The 25797-nt window shown below is 43.4% G+C and overlaps 1 protein-coding gene across 2 annotated transcripts in view; it reads left to right on the forward strand.

The window, feature by feature from the left end:
* Nucleotides 1-25797, forward strand: part of PDXDC1 (pyridoxal dependent decarboxylase domain containing 1) — a 48858-nt gene that overhangs the window by 10011 nt on the left and 13050 nt on the right. The window contains exons 2-12 of one of the 2 annotated variants that reach the window (XM_072120668.1): nt 8746-8819; nt 10080-10148; nt 14648-14728; nt 17131-17277; nt 18997-19186; nt 19531-19599; nt 20752-20830; nt 21325-21409; nt 22478-22526; nt 23183-23284; nt 23513-23638. In XM_072120668.1, coding sequence (XP_071976769.1) covers nt 8746-8819; nt 10080-10148; nt 14648-14728; nt 17131-17277; nt 18997-19186; nt 19531-19599; nt 20752-20830; nt 21325-21409; nt 22478-22526; nt 23183-23284; nt 23513-23638 — 1071 coding nt within the window. Of the gene's footprint in view, nt 1-8745; nt 8820-10079; nt 10149-14647; nt 14729-17127; nt 17278-18996; nt 19187-19530; nt 19600-20751; nt 20831-21324; nt 21410-22477; nt 22527-23182; nt 23285-23512; nt 23639-25797 lie in introns of both variants that reach the window. The other variant, XM_072120667.1, reaches the window with a different exon arrangement.

The following is a 25797-nucleotide window of genomic DNA, read 5'->3' on the forward strand; positions in this document are numbered from 1 at the left end:
TGGGGCTACCTGAAGACAAACATGGTTTTGGGCCTTGTGCTATCCATGAGCCAGCACCTATCCCATGTACCTTATTGGGCTCTGACTTCCGAGCCTCAAATTATAGAGCCGGTCCTATTCCTTCCAGTGGTTGCGGCTCACTGGTCCTTTTCTGCCATTGGTGCTTGACCAGAGCTTGCAACCGAATGCGGATCCGATTTGTGGACTGATTTAGCACCCACAATTGGGCCAGGAGTTCCAGCTATAATACAGGGTCAAAAAATGCATTCTTGTAAGGGTGAAATATGCTCAGAAAATCTGCAGCACCCTTACTGCAGATCAATTTCCATTGAAAATTTGCCTCTGAACTGTTCGCCTAAAAGGGGTTTTGTGGTTGGAAATTTCGGGCCACTGTTTTTTCATATATATATATATATGAATTACAGACCCATTTCATTCCATGTGTGACTCCCGCTCCATCTGTTCCTTCTCCACAAGTAATGGTGTCAGCCAATCGTTGACCTGAATGGTCATATGACCTTTCATGTTCTTCCACATGTCCGTGATTGACCACAGTGGTTAAAGAGTTTCTAAAAGAGAGGAAAATAGGGGGAAACTGTTGAAATAGAGCACCTGAGGTCTATTCCAGATTTTTTTTTTTTTTTTTACACCCAAATAATATTTCCAGTTAACCCAGAAAACCCCTTTAAAGAAAATCTACCATCATGATAAACCAGGGAATTTTACTCATAGATCCAGTCTCTGTGACTGTGGTAATCTTCTGATATTTGTTATCCATGGCCTCCTTCCTTCAAAAATCTACTTTTTAAATTATACTTATAAGCATGAAGGGATCCCCCTCCATGCTGCGGATTCACAGGCTGTTACACTGTGCTGGAGCAATTCCCCCTCCCACCGTGTACTGAAACTTCCTGTGCTGCAGTGAGATGACATCACGCAGAGGAAGGGGGAAGGTTAGACAATGTAACAATCTGTGAATCTGCAGCACGGAGGGGCTTGGGTAGATCCCTTCGGGCTCATTAGCATAATTTTGATAAAAGTTGATTGTAGCAGGAAGGAGGCAATGGATAACAGATATAAGAAGATTACCACAGTCGTGTCTGGGTCTATGAGTAATGTCCCTGGTTTATCCTACTGGATTTTGATGGTAGATTTTCCTTTAAGAACAGTAATGTGAATTGACTCCATGTTATTCTGTCTCTCCTCCTCCTTGCTTTACACTACAGCTTTGCTTATTCTCCATTGAGTGCACGGAGAGATTAATATTTTTCAAAGCCAAATGATTCTAATCTGAGAGAACTTTTCTGGCAGTGAAGACACCTTTACTTTTAACCCCAGACCAGTGATTCCGGTTCCTCTGGATGTGCAGGGGGCAGAGTACAACACGATTACAAGGTGAACGTCCCTTCCTTCTGCTCACACCATCAAAGGACAATGATGAAGGTGTCACAATACACCCAGTATATGAATCAGCATAGTAGTCGGTATTCATGTGTGTTTGGACATTACTAGGAAGTATCGTGAAATCCGATGTAGTGCACATATGGAATACATCCTAGATCCTGTGTTTACTGAAGGCGTTTGGCTGTGGTTAGGTGTTACGTGTGACCTCATAAGGATGTTACTTCCTTGTCCAGAGCCATGTGATTGACTTTGTACTGTGCCAAAAGCAAGGCCAAATCTACACAAGCTTATTTGTCTCACTTAAAGGGACTAACGCCGCATATGGGAGAGGCTGGACACCTCTACTACTTTATGTGGAGATGTTTATACTGCTGACGGACTTGAGAGGGGCATCATGACAAGCCCTAGGTTTCATTAACATTTGCCAATGTATAACCTGGCATCTTGGAAATGTTTTATTTCCCTCTTTTGTTACTTGATTTTTAATATTTAGTTTAATTTATTCATTTATTTTTGTTGCTTTTTTTTGCCACATGGAAACCATCACGGCTATAATAGGCTAATGAATAGCATTTTAGGGAAGCAGGGGTAGAGGTCAATGTCAAGGGCAAACGGAACAAGAACAATTACCAACCTGCAACACATTTCTGAAGTCATAGTCGCTTGTGCTCTTGGTAGCCAGTCACTTTCTAATTTTTCACATTCAAAACAGACATGAAGGGAACAAGTGAAACCTATGGACGTTTCTTGAAAGCCAAGAGACTTCTTAATGTGCAGTTAGTCCTGCATCGATAACTCCTCTAGGAAATTTGGGCCCCTTTAAAAAATGATGATGCACATTAAAGGGGTGGGTCTTAATTGGGAAAGGGGTGTGGCATGGACCAACACAATGCTGTATATCTGGCACATTTTAGCAATGTCTAGTGTTAGATGATGCTGTTTATAGGACAGGATTACTATTGTGTGCAGTGTTATTGCCATTCTAGGTCAATTGCAGCAACCAGAGACATCCCAGGTTACTTCATAAACACTACAGACAATTGATTGTGTATATAATATTGATGGTTTGTGCACGGTTATAGACTCGTCCATGTAAAACGAGAGCTCAGGTTTTACACAGAATTGGATTATCGGGAAACCAGTGAGCAGAGCAGAAGAGCCGGCCAGGTGATCGCCTAGTGGATGTGGCTTCTCATCCTGTATATCTAGTCTCTTTGTCCTGTTGTTTTGTAAAAGGAATATTTTTAGATGAACCTTAGTCACTCGTGAGTCATTGTTCCTGTTAAAACAAAATAATGATAATGAGAGAATCTCAAGTATCAACTTATTAATGGACCGAAAAACATCTTCCCTCCCAAGGCTTCTTTCAACTGCTTTATTAAAGAACAACATGTAGTACACAGTTACATAACATATAAGCCAAGAATCATGTAGCGGATAGTCGGCAGTATGTAGCGTATCTGGTATAAAGGTACGTGTGCAGTCCAGACCTTACATATTATAGGTACACTCATAATTATTATAATGTTATACGTGTAGAAGACATAATTTTTGGTTATAGAGAGCCCTCCATACGTATTTTATGGACAGTTGTCTCCTAATCATATTATCCCATTTCACAGCCTCGGAGATCTCATGCATAGTTCCTTTCTTTACAGCCAATCGCAGAGCGGGTCCATATTGGCATTATCCCGCTAGTCGGGCTTCTGATAGTGTTTCTCTGTACCTTTGGGGAGAATAATATGTCATATTTGCACCAGATGCCCCATATTCTGTTAAATTTGTCATGGCACTTGTACATGTGCTTATACATTACTGCTTCATATGGGAGCATCTAATTGGTCTGCGTCCTCCACATTGTCAGTGTGGGCAAGTTAGGGGCATACTACCTTAGTGCTATACGTTTCCTTTCCAGTAATAAAGCTTCCCTCAAAAATATGCGTTGGTAATGGGACCAGTCTTTCTCCGGCATTTTCCCGAGGAGACATACCTCTGGTGCGCATGGGACAGATAATGAAAGAGGCCTGGTGAGGAAATTTGCAATACACCCCTATTGGAGCACATGACCAAATCATGTGCATAAAGCTGGCTTCCAGGGTGGTGCACCTAGGACAGTCGGTGGAACATACGCTACACATTTTCTGCATGCTTACCGGGGTGAGGTATGCTTGATGGGAAATCTACAACTTTGTCACGCGATTTTTGGCGGAACGGGAAGCTGCGATGCGAGAAGACATAAGGCAGATGGTGCTCAGCTTTGGGTAGACCATCTGGCATCACCCAATGATATAAGTATAGTTGGGCAGCTATGTAACATAGAAAGAAATCTGGTAGTGCTATGGGTCTCTGTAGGGTCTGCAAGCTCAGTTTCGATTTAGTGTTTTTCGGTACTGCTGCAGTATGTATAAGCAATTCGGTAAAATGATAATTTTCACCAGGTTTGTATAACCAACAATCTCTATGGCTTCAAGGAGGGAAGAGGTGAGGTTAGAGAGAAATAGAATCATATCATCAGTGTATAGGCCGATTATGTCTCCTTCGCCTTCGTTGGCAATCCCTGTGTATTCAGCATCTGCCCTCATCCTTGTAGCGAGGGCTTCTATAGCAAGTGCTAACAAAATGGGTGATAGGGGGCATCCCAGATCTTCCTCTGTATAAGGGAAATTCTTGGGAAAGTGCGCCATTTATCAGTTTTTTTTTATCTTCGGGGATCTGTATAAAGTAGAAATACATTTGCAAAAGTTGGGACCAAAGTTATACCATTTCAAGCATTCCATTAAAAAGGGCCACGCTACCGAATCGAATGCTTTGGCTGAGTCTCCTAAGGCTTCTTGCACATGAACGATCCCCCAATCACAAAGATGGCCAGGAATAGGACCTACTCTGTCTTTTGTGAGATAGTCGCTGACAACACCCAGCACACAGCCCTAAAACATGTTCATGTGCAGGATTTTGTATGCATATCTGCCCCACACACCTGTGCTGAGCAGGTACCGGAGGGATGAATTGCAGCTTCTTGGCCCATTGCGAAACCTGCATGGCCTAGCTGGTCATACACCATAGATAGCTGTCAGCCAGATGCTCGTCCTACCCCTCTATACTTGTACATGCTCTGCCTTGCAAATTCCATTAAAGCCCCGGTGGACTATTCTACACTGGCTCCTGCCTGGTGCACAGTCACTGGGCAGGAACGCCCTGCAGCAACCTAATCCACCGCCAGTCATGACCCTCCATGCCCGTTTGCCACACAGATGGTATGGAGGGGGAAATATTGTAATTGCTGGTGGTTGGCCAGTAATTGTGATTATTTCAGGACTTGAACACTTGTGTAAATCAGCACCTATGACTTTTATGTTTGTGTCTCATCTTCCACAATGGGAAAGATGGGACTCCATGGATCCATACATCTCTATGAGTCATGACCTCTTCGCTGTGGTCTATTTTTCATGGAGTCAGGAGAATCTTCCTCACAATATATTTAACATTTCCATTGAAAATTGGAGTTCAGCCATCCACAAGAAATATGTGTGCAAGGTTATTATAATTACTCCGTCCCAGTTATCACTGCTCTTCTCATTTAGGGCACGGGGGTCTTTTGAGGGGGGTGAGTTTGCAGGGAAAGAGTGTGACTTACTGAACATATTGGTGCATTTTCTGGTGTAAACTAAGGTGGCATCTTGTATTAATCCTCCTGCATCAGACATTCTGGTAAATATGGAGCATCTTATACTATGTAGTGTAACTTCTGGAAACACTATGTAACTTCTGGAATGGACTTGCAAAAAAAATTATATATATATATGTATATCAAAAATTTTTGCAAGTCCATTTTAGTTTATTATTATAAATGTGATGCGTTATTCTGTGGATTATTTTGGAAGTGTTTGACAATAGTCTCATAAATTACTGGTGACTCCCATATGTAAATAGCCGAATCGCTGTAATATATGCAGATGTGTTTTGGGCCGTTGCATAACTCCAGGTGTCTCATTAAATAATTATCAAGTCAAATCTACCTGGTTACTATGGGCCATATTCAATTTTTGTCTCAAGTTTTTTTTATTGCCTCTGGAAGATCCCAAGAGCCAATAGTATGTGTAACAGGAAGATACTGGCACCAAATCATACTATGTATTGATATCACTAAGGCAAACTGGTTCCCAAAGTCTTTACTCCATCCTGTGGATAAAAGACTTTCCAGACCTTATAGATCAGTGATGGCGAACCTATGGCACACGTGCCAGAGAGGGCACGCAGAGCCCTCTCTGCTGGCACGCGTACCATCTCCCCTGTCTCATCAATGATACCTACCCCTGCCAGGTCCCAGCACTCTGTTGACCGCTCGACCCCGGCTCCAGCTGCCTGCTCGTTCGCGCTTGTCCCCGCCCTGCTGCCTGCAGAGTCGCGGGGTCCCGATGCCTGCTTGTCCCCGCCCTGCTGCCTGCAGAGTCGCGGGGTCCCGATGCCTGCTTGTCCCCGCCCTGCTGCCTGCAGAGTCGCGGGGTCCTGATGCCTGCGGGGTCCCGGTGCCCGCTGCCTGCGGGGTCCCGGTGCCCGCTGCCTGCGGGGTCCCGGTGCCCGCTGCCTGCGGGGTCCCGGTGCCCGCTGCCTGCGGGGTCCCGGTGCCCGCTGCCTGCGGGGTCCCGGTGCCCGCTGCCTGCGGGGTCCCGGTGCCCGATGCCTGCGGGGTCCCGGTGCCCGATGCCTGCGAGGTCCCGGTGCCCCATGCCTCCTGCCTGCTCCTGTGCTCCGACGTCACTCCATCCTCGCCTGCAGAGTCGCGGGGTCCCGATGCCTGCGGGGTCCCGGTGCCCGATGCCTGCGGGGTCCCGGTGCCTGACGTTTCCGCGGCTGCTGCGCTTAGTAAGGCCCTCTATGTGTGTCTGTCTGTCCTGATGCCTGCGGGGTCCCGGTGCCTGACGTTTCCGCGGCTGCTGCACTTAGTAAGGCCCTCTATGTGTGTCTGTCTATGCTGGTGTGAGTGTATTGGAGTGTGTGCTGTGTGAGTGTAGTGGTGTGGAGTGTGTGCTGTGTGAGAGTAGTGGAGTGGAGTGTGTGCTATGTGAGTGTAGTGTAGTGGAGTGTGTGGAGTGTGTGCTGTGTGAGTGTAGTGGAGTGTGTGCTGTGTGAGTGTAGTGGAGTGTGTGCTGTGTGAGTGTAGTGGAGTGTGTGCTGTGTGAGTGTAGTGGAGTGTGTGCTGTGTGAGTGTAGTGGAGTGTGTGCTGTGTGAGTGTAGTGGAGTGTGTGCTGTGTGAGTGTAGTGGAGTGTGTGCTGTGTGAGTGTAGTGGAGTGTGTGCTGTGTGAGTGTAGTGGAGTGTGTGCTGTGTGAGTGTAGTGGAGTGTGTGCTGTGTGAGTGTAGTGGAGTGTGTGCTGTGTGAGTGTAGTGGAGTGTGTGCTGTGTGAGTGTAGTGGAGTGTGTGCTGTGTGAGTGTAGTGGAGTGTGTGCTGTGTGAGTGTAGTGGAGTGTGTGCTGTGTGAGTGTAGTGGAGTGTGTGCTGTGTGAGTGTAGTGGAGTGTGTGCTGTGTGAGTGTGCTGTGTGAGTGTGGGTGGGAGTGTGGGTGGGAGTGTGGGTGGGAGTGTGGGTGGGAGTGTGGGTGGGAGTGTGGGTGGGAGTGTGGGTGGGAGTGTGGGTGGGAGTGTGGGTGGGAGTGTGGGTGGGAGTGTGGGTGGGAGTGTGGGTGGGAGTGTGGGTGGGAGTGTGGGTGGGAGTGTGGGTGGGAGTGTGGGTGGGAGTGTGGGTGGGAGTGTGGGTGGGAGTGTGGGTGGGAGTGTGGGTGGGAGTGTGGGTGGGAGTGTGGGTGCAGCGGAGCGTGCGGGAGGGTGAGCGCAGCGGAGCGTGCGGGAGGGTGAGCGCAGCGGAGCGTGCGGGAGGGTGAGCGCAGCGGAGCGTGCGGGAGGGTGAGCGCAGCGGAGCGTGCGGGAGGGTGAGCGCAGCGGAGCGTGCGGGAGGGTGAGCGCAGCGGAGCGTGCGGGAGGGTGAGCGCAGCGGAGCGTGCGGGAGGGTGAGCGCAGCGGAGCGTGCGGGAGGGTGAGCGCAGCGGAGCGTGCGGGAGGGTGAGCGCAGCGGAGCGTGAGCGGAGCGGAGTGGAGTGTGTGCGCAGTGTGAGCGTAGTGTGCGCGGCGTATTACCAAAATTTTCATACTCCTCCTCGGGTAAAAATACTCCTCAAAAATGGTGAGAGGAGTATTTTTACCCTTCTGGAAAAATGTTAGTACGACCTCTGATAATGGTCTTTATGCTATTTATGTGGTTGTAATGGTGGCCTCATGATGTCAAAGTGTTATTTGTCTCTTGTATAGTGGTATTGTGGCGCTATTGGACTAAACTGCTGTGTTGGCACCTTGTAATAGAAACGTCGCCTTTGGTTTGCAGTTTGGGCACTCGGTCTCTTAAAGGTTCGCCATCACTGTTATAGATAGTCGACCAGGTGCAAAATTGTCCTACTTATCTCTTTTAAAGAAATTGCAGTTTTTATACAAGTGACGTCTTCATTTTTTATGTTGGTGATTGTGTAAACAAATGTACCGGGTAGTGCTGGAGCGGGTACAAAACTGGTGCTCAGCTCCTCTTACTACCTGCAAATAAGATACTATGTACAATTTGCTCGGCTTCTCCTGCTCTATAACATGCTGCCTGCAGATCGGACCCTGTGTACAATCTGCTCAGCTCCTCCTGCTCTATTACATGCTGCCCGCAGATAGGACACTATGTACAATCTGATCAGCTCCTCCTGCTCTATAATATGCTGCCCGCAGATAGGACACTACAGGCGGTCCCCTACTTAAGAACACTCGACTTACATACGACCCCTAGTTACAAACGGACCTCTGGATATTGGTAATTTCTTGTACTTTAGTCCTAGGCTACAATAAACAGCTGTAACAGTTATCACAGGTGTCTGTAATGAAGCTTTAGTGTTAATCCTGGTTCTTATGACAACCCAACATTTTTAAAATCCAATTGTCACAGAGACCAAAAAAGTTCTGGCTTGGATTACAATGATAAAATATACAGTTCCGACTTACATACAAATTCAACTTAAGAACCAACCTACAGACCCTATCTTGTATGTAACCCGGGGACTGCCTGTATGTACAATCTGCTTAACTCCTGCTCTATGGCATTCTGCCCGCAGATAGGACACTATGTACAATCTGCTCAGCATCTACTATACAATAACAATCTTGTCAGCTCCTCCTTTAATGAATCTGATTTTGTTATTTTCAATTCTTACTATATTAATAATTGTATTAATTAATAATTTTTCTTATTTTATCATTGGTGACGGTCTTATTGCAAATCTTACCAATGGTGTCTTATTGCTATTCTCATTGTAGATGGTGGACCCAACCTTGGCAGAAATGGGGAAGAATCTTAATGAAGCAATGAAAATGCTGGAAGATGGACAGAAGTGGGTAAAACTTTTAGTTTTTAGGCCACTTTCAAGGAGCCAATACATTGTAGAACTGATCTGCGATAAATACACGTGGATCCCTGAGAGTGGCTAGAAATTTGCATGTGGCTACCATGACTTGGACACACTTTAAAAATGTCATTGAGCTGAATGATGCTGATTCTTTAGGGTTTCTTTAGAAAATCGGAGATAATTGATCTGTAAGAATCAGTGGCGGGTGGGGACATGCCACCAAATAGTCGTAATGAATTTTCAATGTATCTGTAAGTTCCAGGAGGAATAATTCAAATGACACAAGTCAAGGATGTTAGAAAAGATTTTCCAGCATTGATCAATCCTAGAGAATGCAAGTATTTACTAACACACAAACGTTTTCTAGGTTCTATCAAAGGGTCATCTTTTTTGCAGTGATTTTGAAGATGTATGTTTCTATGCATATTGTATGGGCTTCATGTGCTGATTCTTGTGCCCTGTGTACAGATGGCACTTTGCAAAGCCACACAAGTTCTTCTTAAGACTTCTGGGTCACCAAGGTCAAATGAGGGACCACAAATCTGCAAACACTCTCGACCGTTTTTAGAGACGGAAAAGGAGATGTGCTGTAAGCTCTAAAAATATCACAATCTTTATTAGTAGTTAAAAGCATCTTAGAAACACAAAATATGTGTACATTACAAAACCAACCCCCAGCATGTTGCCTCCAGACTGCCATATTCTCATAATCTTACCATTGGGCAGTCATCTCGCAGTCCAGATTGGTAAAATACTGCTAAACAAATGTATTGTGCCTCTACCAGAATGACATAAATCCCTCTACCTGTTCCACAGGTTTCTCTTACTAACAGGATAATCACATTTCTGGTGCAGTAATTTAGGTCAGCTCTGATATTTGGAAAGCAAAAAGAACAAGCGTTTTTGGGTAAGGCTCAGTTCACACCTCAGTTCGGACCTCTTTTGTTTTATTCCGTCACTAAAACGGACGTCTGGCAGATCTGTTAAAAAGTCCTTTGATTTCAATGGACTTTTAATGGCTTCTGCAAGCTGCCATGTTAATTTTTCCATCTTGGGTAACAGACACCAACAGAAACCATAAAAATGATATTGGGATGGATGGAGCCTTTAACACATCCCTTAGACTTCTGCTTTGGTGACCGATAATAATGGAGATCTGAACAAAGGTGTGAACTGGACCTCCTGAAAACTTGCCCATTTCCAGTTTCCCCGATGTGTCTAATACTTTTATTATGTCACAAACAGGTCAGCAGAAGATGAAAGGGAAACCAAGAAATACACAAGGAAAGACATACCCGGACCACTTCAGGGAAGGTGGGTAGTGATTGCTAGCAGTGATGTCTGTATTACAGATATTGAAATCCTAAAAACTAGTGTTTGTTATGAGTGTTTCCTCTCTGTACCCATAGTCACTCCACTTTCCCTTTCTTTCCTGTTATATCTCACATCTGTTTCCTCCCTTTCCATCTAACATTAACTCCTTGTTGTCTCTTATAGATTTGCTCACATTTGAAAGATTTCTGTGCAGAAAAAATAAAAATGACAATTACAAGTCTGTTCGAGGTCTGTCACAAACCACATTGTGACTTATGGTTAAGACCTACAAATATGATAGTTATATTGATATAAGGTGGTAAAAAGGCATTAAAATAATGTGTTTGCAATTATGCGCAGGCTTGTGATGACGCAGCCGGACACATCAAGAGGCTTTGTGCAGTGTAAAATAAATGCAGACGGCAAATTTTCACATATGAAAATCCGCCAGCTGCAGCAAATGTGCAGGCGCGGAGACTGTAAAGCCCCACTTTCCGATGACCGTGCCCCCCTCTTCACTCCACCCTGGCGTGAAGGTGGCGGATTGGGGAATGCTGCTTCATTGCAGTACTATATAATAGGTACTGTATTTGGTAATCTTTTTCTATTTTTAAAGATATTTATTTCCTACTAGCAGACATTTTATTGGTTTATTGCAGCAGAAGAAAAGTAGGCAAGGACGCTCGTATACAATCATTTACTGTCACTAATCATTTTCCATCATCTAGGCTGCTGCTTTGAATGTGTGCGTAAAAATTGTACCTTGCTGAAATATCTAATGAACAGGTTCAGGTAACCTGTTGCTTTAAGCTGCTGTGTAATCTGTTCTCCTGTGGCCATTCAGACCCAGAGGACATACTTATGAAATGTAAAACCAGCTACTAAATGTTTACTTGCAAAAAGTCATTTAAAAAAAGCTTATTTTAATTGGCAGCTGTAGGCAAGTCTGGTGTTAAACTTGTGACATCCTTTACTATAGGATTTCATAAAATAATGAGCTTGGAGGTTCTTAAATGGAATTTCCAAAAAGACAAAAAAAATCTTAAATAAACTCAGAATGTCAGAATAACACATTTATTCATGGGTATAATTCTATCTTGTCTCTATTAGGCTATATTCACACTGCCGTTGCCCGCCCGTACCGTAGCGGGCAACGGCAGTGTACGGGGAGAGGAGGAGGAGGTGAGCGCAGCTCACCCCCGCCCCTCTCCATAGCAACCTATGGCGCACGGCGCCCTATTACGGGAAAAGATAGGACAGGTCCTATCTTTTTCCCGGGTACGGAACAGTACGGTGCCGCACGTGTGCGGCACCGTACCGCTCCCGTAGGGTGCCGTGCACCCATAGGAGTGTATGGGGGACGTATATCGGCCGTATATACGTCCCCCATACGTTCGTGTGAATATAGCCTTAGTACTACAGATGTACGTTTTGGTTGGCATTGGATACGACCGTAAACTCAGTCCTATGGTCAGGCAGGCCTTCCTGTCAGGTCAGATTCCTCTCAGGTTAAAGGAAACCTACCACTTGTAGTGGCAGGTTTCCGATGGCAATACCGAGCACCAGCTCAGGGTGAGCTGGTGCTGGAGCTTATTTTAGTTAGTGTTTTAAACCGCGGTATCGCAGTTTAAAACACTTTTTAAACTTTATAGCCGGCGCAGGCAGGTACGTGCTCGGCGCTTACCATGCGCGCGGCTCTCATTCACTTCCTATGTAGCCGCGTGCACGGTAAGCGCCGAGCGCGTACCTGCCTGCGCCGGCTATAAAGTTTAAAAAGTGTTTTATACCGCGGTTTAAAACACTAACTAAAATAAGCTCCGGCACCAGCTCACCCTGAGCTGGTGCTCGGTATTGCCATCGGAAACCTGCCACTTCAAGTGGTAGGTTTCCTTTAAGGCAGATCTCCTGAACTGCAGGAGCAGTAAGGAAGGGGAGGAAGCTCTACCTTTCTAGCAGAATGTAGAGTAGACAAGATAAGTGATTTGTCCCCCAATCTATTACTGTAATGGGGGGTCCCCCATCCCCAATGCTGCACTTTAAAGGGGTTGGAATTATGGAAACAGCTGGACTGCATGTACTTCCATAATGGTTAGGCAAGTAAATTACTGATGGGACATCTGGTGCAGCTGTAGTTCCCATAATCCCAGCTACTACTGACTGACAATTATTATTTATGGCTGTGAAGGGAATACCCATCTGTACGTGGCAAAGAAAAACAAATTTCAGACTTTTTTTGATCCGTTCCTCCTGTAGGATTTATACATTGGAAAAATTTAAGGGGCTCTGTCTGCAGTGCTCACTGACAGAGGTGGGTATTGTTCCTGGACATCTGATTGATCACACATTGGTATTTGTAATCAACATTGATATCTGTTGTTAGAGCAGCAGGTCTCTTAAAAGTGAATTTTATATCTGAAGTTCTGTGCAGTCTTTTAGCCTGAAGAGCTTTCTGCTCTGTGCATTGTTCTGCTACACTGTCCTTTTATTTCTGCTATGAGTCAAAGCTTCTGGCTGAATACTACAGCAGTCCCTCATAGCAGAGGGGCGGGGCTATGGAGCAGCACAATGCACAGAAACTGCTCTTCAGACTAAAAGATTTCACAGAGCTGCAGACCTAAATTAAAAATGGACTTTTTACGGTCCTGCTTCTATTAAGACATTCACAAAGCTATGGTCACACAGATCCAGGGCCAATAACGATCTACCAGCTTTATATTGTCAAAACTGCGGACAGATTCCCTTAAACACCACCTTGTCACCTTGTCATGAGGATACGTGAAGTAGATATTAAAGAACTGTGAAAGTTATAAAACACAGCTGCTCTATCTTATTGTGTTCCTGACAACAAAGACCTGGAGGAAACAAAAGCCGGGTCATAGGAGATGGATCACTGGTTCTCCATGGTTTCAGATATTAGAAGTCTGGATCAGAAAGACATGTATTTTCCTATGGGACCTGCCCTGTGTTATGTGTACAGAAAGTGCTGGCGGGTTGTATATCAGGTGAAAGCTGTGACTTAACCAATGCAGGTTCCTCTTGGTGTAATATTGACTTTGATGTGTAGGTGTTTGATGCAGCATAAGGCCAATCATCTGTCCACTGGATGAGGTGCTACTGTACATCTATTACACTGGTTCACAGCTATGAAACCTAAAATACCTAAAAAAAAAAAGTGATATGTTGATTAATTTATTTTTAAAGGAAAACCAAATATGTTAAATGCACAAAAAAATAAACTAAAAAAAAAAATTCCTTTAATTTCCTGTATATTCCGCTCTTATTGAAAGGAAATCTATCATCGGTCGAACCTACATAAACCAGGGAAACGTACTCCTAGATCCAGGCACTGTGGTAATCTTCTTATATTTTTTTATCCATGGCCTCCTAACTTTTAAAATCAACTTTTGAAGTTATGCTAGTGTGGGGTGTTATCAAAGCCCATCTGTGCTCTGTCTTCACAGGCTGTTACACTGTGCAGGAGCACTCCAACCCACCACTGTGTGAGATTACATCAGACCGAGGGAAGGGGCAACAACCTGTGAATCTGCATCACATAGGGACTCTGATAACACCCCCAGAGCCCTTCAGACTCATTAGCATATTTATAAAAATAGAATTTAGAAGGAATTGGGCCACAGATAACAGATATAAGATTACCACAGTCACGTTGCCTGGATCTATCAGTAGTGATGGATTTTGATGGGAAATTTCCATGAAGTTTAGACTTTGTCAAATGATCCCTCCTTTAACGCATCCCTCCCTACATCTCAACTTTACTGTTCCTTGTTTGACTACAAGGCAGCAGAGACCCTCCTGCAGTGCTAAAAAATGTTGACAGGCTCCGCCCTATGCTAAGCCCCACCCCTCAGCCAACCAGCAAGTACAGCTTGAACACTTTCGGAGGAGATTAGTAGTTATTAGGTTGTATTTCTAAAATTTATCTTCTCATGCAGTACAAGATGTGTGCAATCGTATCATTCTGTGTGTTGTTAGAAGTCACAAGACTGTGAATAATGCACTTATATTCCAGGATTGTACCTGGACTTTGTGAACTGAAAGGCACTGCTATCTGAGATCACTTCACTGAACCCAACACAGCGCCCCCTCTCTGCTATGAGCTGTGGTAGGCTTTTTATTAGATATTACGTACAGCAGAGGGGAATTGCTATGCAGCAGTGTAATGCAGAGATCAAAGAGCACAGCAGTGTGAGGACACTTCTCCAGTGCCCCCAGTCAAACTACAAATCTGGAATACAAATTTATTTTCCAAATCCTGCTGCTTCTAACAACACACTCAAAGCTATGGTTACACAGATCTCCAGGGCTAATACCTAACACTGTCTGCAGCTTTATATGGTCTAAACTGCTAGTAGACTGCCTCTTAAATATCTGAAATTGTATGTGGAAAAAATGTTTACACTATGTTTTGTTTCATGAGCTACAAGCATCGGTCTGCTACGTGGCCCCTCATCAGTGTCTTCATTTATAATTGATTTCAGTGGTCAGAACATGGTGAGCATCCTCCAGCTGGTGCAGACCCTTATGAATGAGGATGAAGAGGAGGAGTCTCAGGCTTTTCGGTAAGCGGCATTAGATAAATGGTTTGGATTTAGCGGGGGTCACCCTGATATTGAAATTATTTGGTGGCCATTCAGAAAATGTTTTTGCCCATGTAATACATGGAAGGACTGGATACATCGGAGCAGGAGACGCCTGTGACATGGAATTTCTTTGTGCGTATGTTAGTTCTTACGTAAGTTACTTGATTAAAAAAATAATAATAATAATAATAATAATACCTTATATACTCGAGTATAAGCCTAGTTTTTCAGCACAAAAAATGTGCTGAAAAACCTGAACTCGGCTTATACTCGAGTCAAAAAAATAAATAAATCAAAACTCGCCTTTCTGGCAGCACCCGTAGATCTTCTGTGCGATCCATCCGGTATTGTTGTGCTGCACGACGGGGAAGAGGGGGGGCTATATACACTGGGGCAGGGGCTGGCTGGCTATATACACTGTGGCAAGGGCTGGCTGGCTACATACTGGAGAGGCTGTGACCAATGCATTTCCCACCCTCGGCTTATACTTGAGTCAATAGGTTTTCCCAGTTTTTTTGTGGTAAAATTAGGGGCCTCGGCTTATACTCGGGTCGGCTTATACTCGAGTATATACGGTAATTAAATTTCACATTCCAACTTTTAATAAAATGTTTTAGCAAACTTTCTGATGCCATTTGAAACCACCTTCTAGTTTGAGACTACCCATACATGGCCACATCTTCCCAATTATCAGATGGGAGCTTATATGTTAACAATGTCACTATAATGGGAGGAGCACAAGGGTCTTGGGCTGCGTCCAGAGAATATTTGTATGTTATTGGACTCCATCCTTATGGAGGTGTCTATTTGTGTACGTTTCTCTATTCCAAAATGGAAAATGTAAGGCTTTGGTTTTAATTGCCTTAATAAAAAAGTTCACATTTAAAAAAAAAAAAATACTAATAAAAAGATGTCACTATGCGTTCCTATCGTTTGTGTAATCTTACAGGTTGGACTTGATGGACCTGCATCTTTTTCCAACCATAGGCTATATTCACACTAATGTCAGCGCCGGGAGAAGAGGAGAGGTTGAGAATCTTTCTCTCGGCTACAGAACGGTACCGTACAGCTCCCGTATGGCGCTGTGCGCCCATTGCCGTCTATGGGGGACGTATATACAACGTATATACGTCAGCCATGTATGCGGCCCCCATACGGCAGTGTGAATGTAGCCTTATACAGTATATTATGATGAATGACACATGAGGAAATATCCACTAAGCGAGAGCTCACTGTCTTGTCAGTTCTCCCCAGCAGAGGATAGTTTTCCCTAAGAAGCTAAAGCACCAATCCGAAATTGGGAGGAATAGCTATTGGTTATTTAAAGAGCTTGTGCCACATAGACATTTAGGAGATTAATCAGTGTTTTGGGTAAATAAGGAGGTCTAAAGCCTGTTGATGTAACCGCCCTGACAGGGGAGGGCATGGCTTGTATCATACTCTTCCGCAGAAGCATCGGTGTATGATAAATCCTCCCCTTATACTCTATCCACAGGGCAGGGGGTAAGTGATTGCCTGTAGTCTCGGATGCTAACCCCATACCATATTGAATGCTGGTGAACAGGCTGCTCCTGCGCTATATTCATTTCTGTGTAACTTCTGGGGCATGTGCTCAGTTATGTATGACGCTGCTGAAGGCACTTTTTACCCTCCATCCTCCTGATCAGTTGGGGGCCCAGTGGTTGAGGCCCAAGCAATCGGACACTCAAAGCTATTAAAGATATTTGGAAAGTATGGAGAGAGCTAAGGAGGCAGACATGGCCCAATGTAATATCTCATCCAAGTCTATGAAGCATCAAGACAAGCAGCTACAGGATATGCGGAATAATAGTAGAGCATTTATATTGAGGAGAGTCTAAAGCCACTTGTTACCCCCTTGCATTTTGCACAAGTTTTGAATAATCACCCCAAATACTGACACGTGATCTGCACAGAAGTCCCATATTCCTCATTATAAGATGGATGACCTGTGGAATAGGGCACATCCGTTCCTTCCTGTTGTGTAGACTTGTCGTCTGCTCTTCTGGATCCAGAGGGGGGTGAGGATCTGTCATAAGAGCCGCTGTGCCATGCTGCCACCTCCTTCATTCGGCATGGGAATGCTTTGTAATCCTATCCATTATTAGATTTATGTGTCAGATGTACAGAGCTTATACGCCACTCCAGCCCTCACGGGATTGTAATAGGTCAAGTAGTAATGATATATTTGCTGGAGCTCAGAAATGTCAATCACCAGTGACTCTCCGACCTCTTATCTGCTGTATTATTACTGTATCTGCCTGGGATAAGGGGAGCGTCAGCCGGGCCTCTGACTCGCTTTATGTCCCTGATTTTTCTTATAATCCGGATGTTATATTTGTTGTTTCTTTCTTTTTTAGTAGAATTCAGAATGTGGGAGAACAAGGACACATGGCACTGCTGGGACACAGTCTGGCAGCTTACATCTCCGTGCTGGACAAAGACAGACTCCGAAAACTGACCACAAGAATCCTTTCTGACACTACTCTGTGGCTCTGTAGGCTTTTCAGGTACTTGCTCATTCTGTACATACAGTGATGCTGCACTCCTATTTATATACCTCATTTCATATTCCACGCCAATCCATATGGACCCCTTTTGCTTTAGGGGTTGTCCCACAAAGCAAGCTACAGTATAGGGCCTAACTTGCTGGTCTCGGTGATGGGACCCGCATGAGATGACCGGAGCAGCTGTTTGCGCATGCACAGGTCATGCACGACTGGCTGTCATGTTGGGGTGCAACGTGGTCCGTGGGGGTCCCATCAATGAGACCACCACCCCTCAGCAAGTCTGACCCTATCCTTTGGATAGGGCCTAAATTGCTTGGAGGGAAACCCCCTTTAAGTGTTTTTGATGTGTGGTTCTAATGATCAAACCGCAGGATTGGTATCATTGAGGAACCCAGGCCCCGATCCTGCACCAACCTTTTAACAAGGGATTTAACCATGATTTGGAGTCCTAATGTAATGGCCCCATACATTTTATTTATTTTTATTTTGTTTTCAACTCCGATTTATAAAGAAATGGCAAAAGAAATTCCCATTACAGAACAGAATGCCTCCCTTCCTGTATCTTGACAAGTATCATCCTTAATGTTATATGCAAAAGAAAGACCATCAAAAAAGAGAACCAATGAATAACATGTGATGTACATGGTTCAGAGAACATTATCCGTGTGAGGGTTCAATGGAAGTCATACGGAAAGACAAATTATTAGAAAATTTATAAGACCATCTCACTATATGCATATTCTCTCGCCTTCATCCATTCCTGCAATTGATATATAGAAAGATATATGGAAAGGTAGAAAGTAACATAGACCATAAACGTAATTGACTATGGACCTCCAAGAAAGGGGGAAAGTGGAAAATAGGGTAGCGGGGGGAGGGGGATTAGGGAACTGACAGGCTCTGCTTCGACCCACCTTCTTGCGCTCCTTGAAGCCGTCATTCCAAGGGAAGGGCGGTTATCCCATATAGGTTATCATCCTCGATTGCCAGGCAATCCAAATTTTGTTAAATTTGTAGACCGTACAGGCCAATAAGTGTTGTTTTTACAATCCAACTTACTACACACACCAGGGTATAGTTACACAGCTCTCCAGGGCCTATAAATGGCACTGTCTGCAGTTTATTATAGTCAAAACTGTTGACGAATTCCCTTTAAATTCTAAATGGAGGCACCTGGCATCACATAAACACCTACAGTGTTGTAATAAAAACATTCATACATGTATTTGATATCGCATGCATGGCCTCATCTACTGTATGAGTTTACATTTCATGAGTCAGCGAGTGTTATACTCCTGTAAGAAAATCATCCAAATAACACCCTCAGGCCTTGTGTGTGCATAGGAGTGAAGAAGCAAAGCTTGTTATGTGCTTGGTAAATGATATCTTCATTTATGAAGCTTTTACCAGGCTGCAGACTCCCTGGGTCCCATTTAAGTGAATATGAAAACTAGTACTGACTATGTATGTGTGTGTGTATATATACATATATATATATGTATGTATGTATGTGAAGAGGTTGATGCTTTAGGCATGCACATGTATCGGAGACTGAATAACCTTCACATCTACGGCAGACTCTCATACTAAGGAATAATTAGGTAATATGACCACATAGAGGTGCCTTGGTTACCTAGAAATTGTCATATAATTATATTGGCTCATCATCTTAAAGGAATATTGCTGGAAGGATGTATTGAAGTTTATATGGTTTTACAGGTATGAAAATGGTTCTGCCTACTATCACGAGGATGATCGCGAGGGCCTGCTGAAGGTGTGCAGACTGGTCATCCACTCGCGCTATGAGGACTACACCACAGAGGGGTTCAATGTCCTCTATAAGAAGCAGCCGGTGATTTATATGAGTGCCGCCTCCAGACCGGAGCTGGGACAGTATCTCTGTAACCAGGTGTGTATGTAGCGTGCTCCTCCTTATCCGTAGATCTGGATTGCCGGCCTCCATCACTAGTCCAGGGGCTCTGCCGAACTTCCATCTTGTTACATCATTACACTAAACATTATACAAGAAAGTAGAAAAGAATTTACTGTACAATTCAGTGTAACAAATTTTCCTTTGATGAGGTAAAGACATAAAGACAACTTTGTCGTAGACTTTGGTCGCTAAAGAAATAAAGACCTTGTGGCTATTGTGAATGTCATCTTATTTAAGTGTATAAAAAAAAAAAAAAAGATGGTGTTTTTTTTATTTTTTATATTGTTATTTACATGTATGTTGGCTTGTGTTTCTTTCAGCTGGGACTTCCGCTGTCATGCTTGTGTCGGGTGCCTTGTAACACAATGTTTGGATCTCAGCATCAAATGGTAACTTCTAGTTAATGATCTGTTCATTTAATGTCAAGTGGGCGGGGTCTAAACTGGCAAACTTGCTTGTGATAAGACATTGATCCATAGAAACATGTGGCCATTAACAATCATGTTGGTAGCCATATGTATATATTTTGCGCACATGGTTGTGGTCTTAAAAGGACTGTACATTAATATACACAATCCAGGGGATAGCATACAGGGCAGCTGTCCCAAAAGTCACACTGATCACTCAATCCCTTAGGGAATACGTTTAGGGTATGCGAAGACCCTATCAGAATTTTCTTTTTATCCTATAGAATGTCTCACATCTCCATTAAGGTACTGGAGTAAATGTAGGAGGGTTAAAGCTTTTAACAAACAAGAAAACCGAATAACAATGGCAACAGCAAAACCTTGTACACTGCACCGATCTAATGGGATCTAAAATACAACTTATTTCATTGTGGTATACAAGATGCAGGTCTGTACGGTTCATCCCATTTCTGAACTATTCGTGGATTTTGCAGATCCCTATAATGTGTCAGGAATGTGTCCTGTGACCTTACAGGGCTGGTTATGCTCTTCTGTACAGACCTGCAACCCAAGATCTTGAACAGCTGGCCAAACATGATGAGCAGAATGAATGGTTCTCCTATTGCTTGACCTTAGCTGGGATCAAGCTGCGGAATCTGGTTCTGCTTATCTATGTTGAGTCTCCGTTTACTTAAAATCCACAGCCTACATTTGGCATGATAACCCAGGGATACTTACTGATAGATCCAGGCAGCGTGACTGTTATCATTTTGTTATATTTGTTATCCATGGCCTCCTTACTTCTACAATCAACTTTTAAAATTATGCTAATGAACCTCAGGGGTGTTACTGGAGCCCCACCTGGCTAGTACATTGTCTTACCTCCCCCCCCCCCTCCTGCTCCCTCTGTCTTCTGTTAACTTACACATTGGAAGGGGGGAGAGTGTGTTTTCAGTGTGAAGCTACAGCATGGAGGGGCTCCGCAGCCCTTCAAGCTCATTAGCATAATTTAAAAAGTTGATTTTTAAAAGGAAACGTTTTATAGTTTGGTTGCTTTGGTTGAAAGTGCGAAATTATTTCATTTATGTCAATTCTTATCTGTCTGGGTTTTTTTTTTTTTTTTTTTTTTTTTAGGATGTGGCATCTTTGGACCGTATTTTGAAAGAGGACATTAAGTTGGGAAAGTCACCTCTGCTATTGGTGGCAAATGCTGGTATGTTAAAGACCTCTCACCAGTGAACAAAATGGCTGTCATAAATAAAGCTGGTCATTCATACAAATTTTGGATCAGTTCACAGTTCTTGGTTATTTCATCTAGTATTTTGAGCCAAAACCAGTCTCTGTTTTGTCCATTAACTGGTGCAAAAAAAGGGAGATGTTAACTGGCCCTAATTCTGCATTGTTATGGTGAAACTGTGAATGGCTCTTCAGTCAATTGTGAAAAATGGTGCAGAATTAGAAAAACATGGTTACTTCATTCCAGAAACAGTGCTACGCCTGTCCATAGGTCATGTGTGGGACTGCACCCTAGTTCCACTAAAGTGAATGAGGCCTGTACACCACACACAGCCTATGGCAGGAGTACTGCTGGTTTCTGGTAAGAAAGGGCAGTGATAGTTTTCTTATTCTGGCAGTGAATCCATTATTTCACCTTTAAATTAATAAAATACTTCACTACACTTTATTTTCAATCCTTTGCATTTGTAGGTACCCCTGCTGCGGGACACACGGACAAACTAGCAAGACTAAAGGAGTTGTGTGATGAAAATAATATGTGGCTGCATGTAGAGGGGTAGGTGTATATTTATTTCGTTTTTATCCAGTGGGATTGTCAAAGAAAACCTAAGAGATCGATAAAATGTTATTTTTTCATTTAAAAAAAAATGTTCAAACTGCTTCGACCTTGGTTAAAGGTCCTCCTTACATGCCCCATATGGAATAGAGCAAGGGAGTGCATGCACTTGTACCTTACAGGGGTTTTCCCACAAAGCAGGCCCTAGGGTAGGGCCTAAATTGCTCAGCGGTGGGGGCCTTAGTGATGAGACCCCCACAGATCATGAGAATGGTTGTCGGAGGTACCACCATCGGACCCATTGTCGCTCCCCAAGATGAGCAGAGCAGGCAACAACACATGTCAGTTCTGCTCCATTCATCTCTATGGAGCTGACAGAGATTGCTGGTGGGGTGCTTGGCAATCTCCGTCAGCGCCATAGAGGTGAATAGAGCAGAACAGACATGTGCGGCCGCCTGCTCGCTCATCTCGGGGAGCAACAAGGGGTCTGCGAGAGGGTCATTGGACCACCATTCTCGTGATCTGCGGGGGTCTCATCATTGAGACCCCCACCGATCAGCAATGTGGATAATATTTCTGAAAAAAAGATTTTGGCTCCTAAGAAGTCTTATTTTAGAGGAATATTCAGGTGGATTGGGGATAACTTGCTGTCACCAGCAATATGATATGCAAAACAACAACACATTTTGATGAGAATTTGTTATACGCGTGGTACAAAATTGTTATCAATGTCCATAAATTGCTATGGAGAGGTTATAGATGTGTTGTCATGAGATTAGTGGAGGACAACGGCTCCAAGCTTCTGGCCAGCAGGGGGGGGGGGGGCTGCATGAACTTGTGACTGGTGTATGCAGCTCTCTATGGACTTCGAGAAATTGTGTGAATTCTTATTAAAGTCTATGGAGCAGTGACCCCTTTTCCGCAGTTTTAAGATGGAATAGCAAAAGGTTCCTTACAAAAACAAAATCACTTGCTGCAAAATCCATGAAATATTTACTAAGAAAATCTTACAGTCTGGCTAGAAGAAAGCCATCAATATTTAATAACCCTATTTTCTTCTCTTTGCAGAGTAAATTTGGCAATGTTGGCTTTAGGTCATGTCAGCTCTTCAGTGCTGGTAAGTTCTTCTATAGCCTAAAGGGAACCTTTCAGTTAAACTGACCCACACTAACTAATTCATCTTCGACAATTGTTATTATACAACAGCACAACCATCTCTATGTACCCTATTTCTAAGTACATACTAGTGTGTTTTTGTATGTCTTTTTTTTATAATGAAATAAATTGAAGATTTTAGAATATACTTTTTTTGCTGGTACCAATGGATCAATTTTTCCTTTCCACAATCATCTGTATATATTGCTCCTTCCCATCCCTATGTTGTTCCTCTATTAAGGAACTGAGTGATCCCGTTCGTCTGAGACACTATGCAGTTGGGGGACACGCCTTATTGACACGGGATGTAGTAACACAGTTTATGTACACGTTTCCCTGAGCAATAATGGAACCAACACTGAATAGTTAAATAAAATATCACCTTAAAGGGGTTCATTCATAATTTGGGCCTCAAGATGATCAGGTCATAGCAATACATTTTAGCAGCCCATGTAGGAGTAATGTAATTTTGCAGGGTAACTAGTCAGCTGATGTAAGAAGAGGATGAGTCTGACAAAATGACTGGATGTTATTATTTTAATTATTGTAATTTATGAAAAGTTTCAATATAATTTACACAATGATTTTAACATTCTCTTCCCCTTTTTTATGCACCAGGCTGCAACAAAGTGCGACAGTATGACCTTGACCCTAGGACCATGGTTGGGCCTTCCAGCCGTCCCTGCTGTTACACTGTACCGTCATGAAGACCCCGCCTTGGTAAGATCATTATGGAATATGCACATACATAGAATATAACACATTATTTTACTTTTTCATATATTACCTACTTTGTCTTTCTGTTGTGCCTTTAGACGATTATGTGCAGAGATCACTACAATGTAACTTATTATATTAGAGCTATAGATGTAATGTTTTGTTTCTGGTTTTGGATTGTATTATAGTTGCTGTTTTTAATCATTGCTTTGTCTTGTGGTCTATTTTTAGTCTCTTGCTGCCGGGCTCACAACAAGCCAGCCAGTGGAGAAGCTGCGGGCTCTGCCTCTTTGGCTTTCTCTGCAGTATCTTGGCCACAATGGGATTGTTGAGCGGATAAAACATGCATCTCAGCTGGTACGTACGTTGTCACTTCTCACGTGCTTAAAGGGGTTTTGCCAGCTTAGAAAGCTATCTTCTATCCAAAGTATAGGGGACTACAAAGTGATTGGTGTGTGACCACCAGTGATTTGGGAACGGCAGTCCCTTTCTGGTGGTCTTATCTCCGGCTCTCTCTTTGACAGTGTGTGGGAGCGCCAGAGATGGCCAAGAGATTTTATCTGCAATCTCCAACTGTTCCCACAGAATTTAATGGAGCAGCAGGAAAAGCATGGCAGAGGTTGGGCATTGCGGAGCACATCACTTGGCTATCTCCAGCACGCCCATTCACCGTCATTGAGAGTGCCAGAGATAGCAGACAATTTCCAACACTCCCACTCCATTCAACAGATTGCTTCCATTCTCATGATCACTTGTGGATAAGGGATCATTTCCTTAGTACGACCTTTAAGACAGTTGTTTTTTTTTTGTTTTTTTGTTTTTTTTTAGTAGAAGGCCCCAAACGCTTGTCTCAAAAATAATGTAGCTAGAAATGCAAATAGATGCTAATGAACAGAAGCGCAAAACATGTAGAAGACATTACAGTGAGAAATCTGATCCAACTCCTTCCTTGTTCCATGTTGTATTATTGTGAAACGTTATCTTATCAGTTCTCCAGAGTCTAAATTCTCTGTATGGTTTCTTGCGCAGTGAAGAATAGAAAACGTATACTTTTATGAAACAAATACAGGAAGGGAGGGGGCATTGATGTTCCTTGCCTTTGTTATATAATACAGGTTATTGTTATTCACGATCCTAGGGACTCGCTGGCAGTAGGGACGGACTGAGCCTATCTTTGCCTTCATACAGGAGGTGGTATTTAGGTGTATATAAATAGATGCCAGTCCCAAGGTGCCCCTGCAGTGTGGATTGAGTAGCTGGCACTACATATAACTTTTCAGAGTGTTTACCTTACCTTTTCAGACACTGACTTAAAAATTGTATTTCAATTTCGGAAAAAGAGATCTACACATGTCCCATAAATGTAGGTTTCCTCCAATATCAGATCACTGCAGTCTGACTGTAGCCACTGTTATGTATCCCTCCATTCCAATAGTAGTGACTGTGCTTGATATAGCAGCTCAGTCCTGTTTGCTTTATTAACACTAGGCACTAGTAATATCCGGCACGGCCACTATTAACAGTACAGCGCAATGCACACAGGTGCTTATAGTGGGTCCTCGGGCCAATCTGATACACATGTCCTATCCTAAGATTTGGCCATCAGTCTTGGATAAGTCCATTGCAATCCTTGGATCAGAACATAGATTTTCACTTGGCTTCCGTTCACGTGAATAGGTTATAACACGTGCTGTTATAACACATGGACTTACCGGGTCCTGCAAAGCTCCAGCTGCTTATGTCATTCCTATACATGATGATCTCTGATGTTAATCAATCAATCCAGTCGTTTCATCAAATAACAGAAGATGGGAATGTGAAGGTCTTACTTGTCATTGAGGGCCAGTGCCATGAAGTTGTACATCACATGGACGCGGAGATAAAAGCCAGTTCTGTCGTATCAGTTCTGAAGGACGGTGCATGGTTCCGTGCCGCAAGGTCCATCTCATTGTCCTACTTTATTTCTGAGGAAGGTAGATTCAAGGACCGTGAGTCGTTTCTATGGCAACATTTTTGGATGGAAGTGTAAGGTATAGAGCCCCCATGTACTATATGACTTATCATAACCCTTTCAAGTCATGAACAAAGTGTAGTTGGGTCTGTGTTGTCCATTTTATTGGATTTTCCATAACAATAATTACAATACAATTAACAAAACTGTGTATATAATGTTTCCAATGCATTTTAAGAGGCAGAGCATAAAGATGGTGCATGGAAAGGGGGGGGGGGATAGATTTTCTATGTCCATTATTTCTACTACAGGCGGTTCCCTACTTAAGGACACCCGACTTACAGACGACCCATAATTAAATATGGACCCCTCTGCCCACTGTGACCTCTGGTGAAGCTCTCTGGGTGTTACTATAGTCCCAGGCTGCAATGCTCAGCTATAAGGTGTCTGTAATGAGGCTTTATTGATAATCATTGGTCCAATTACAGTAATAAATTTTGAAACTTAAATTGTCACTGGGCAAAAACATTTTTTGTCTGGATATACCATTATAAAATATACAGTT

Source organism: Engystomops pustulosus, chromosome 8 (genome assembly GCF_040894005.1).
Source record: "Engystomops pustulosus chromosome 8, aEngPut4.maternal, whole genome shotgun sequence".
Taxonomy (NCBI): Eukaryota; Metazoa; Chordata; class Amphibia; order Anura; family Leptodactylidae; genus Engystomops; species Engystomops pustulosus.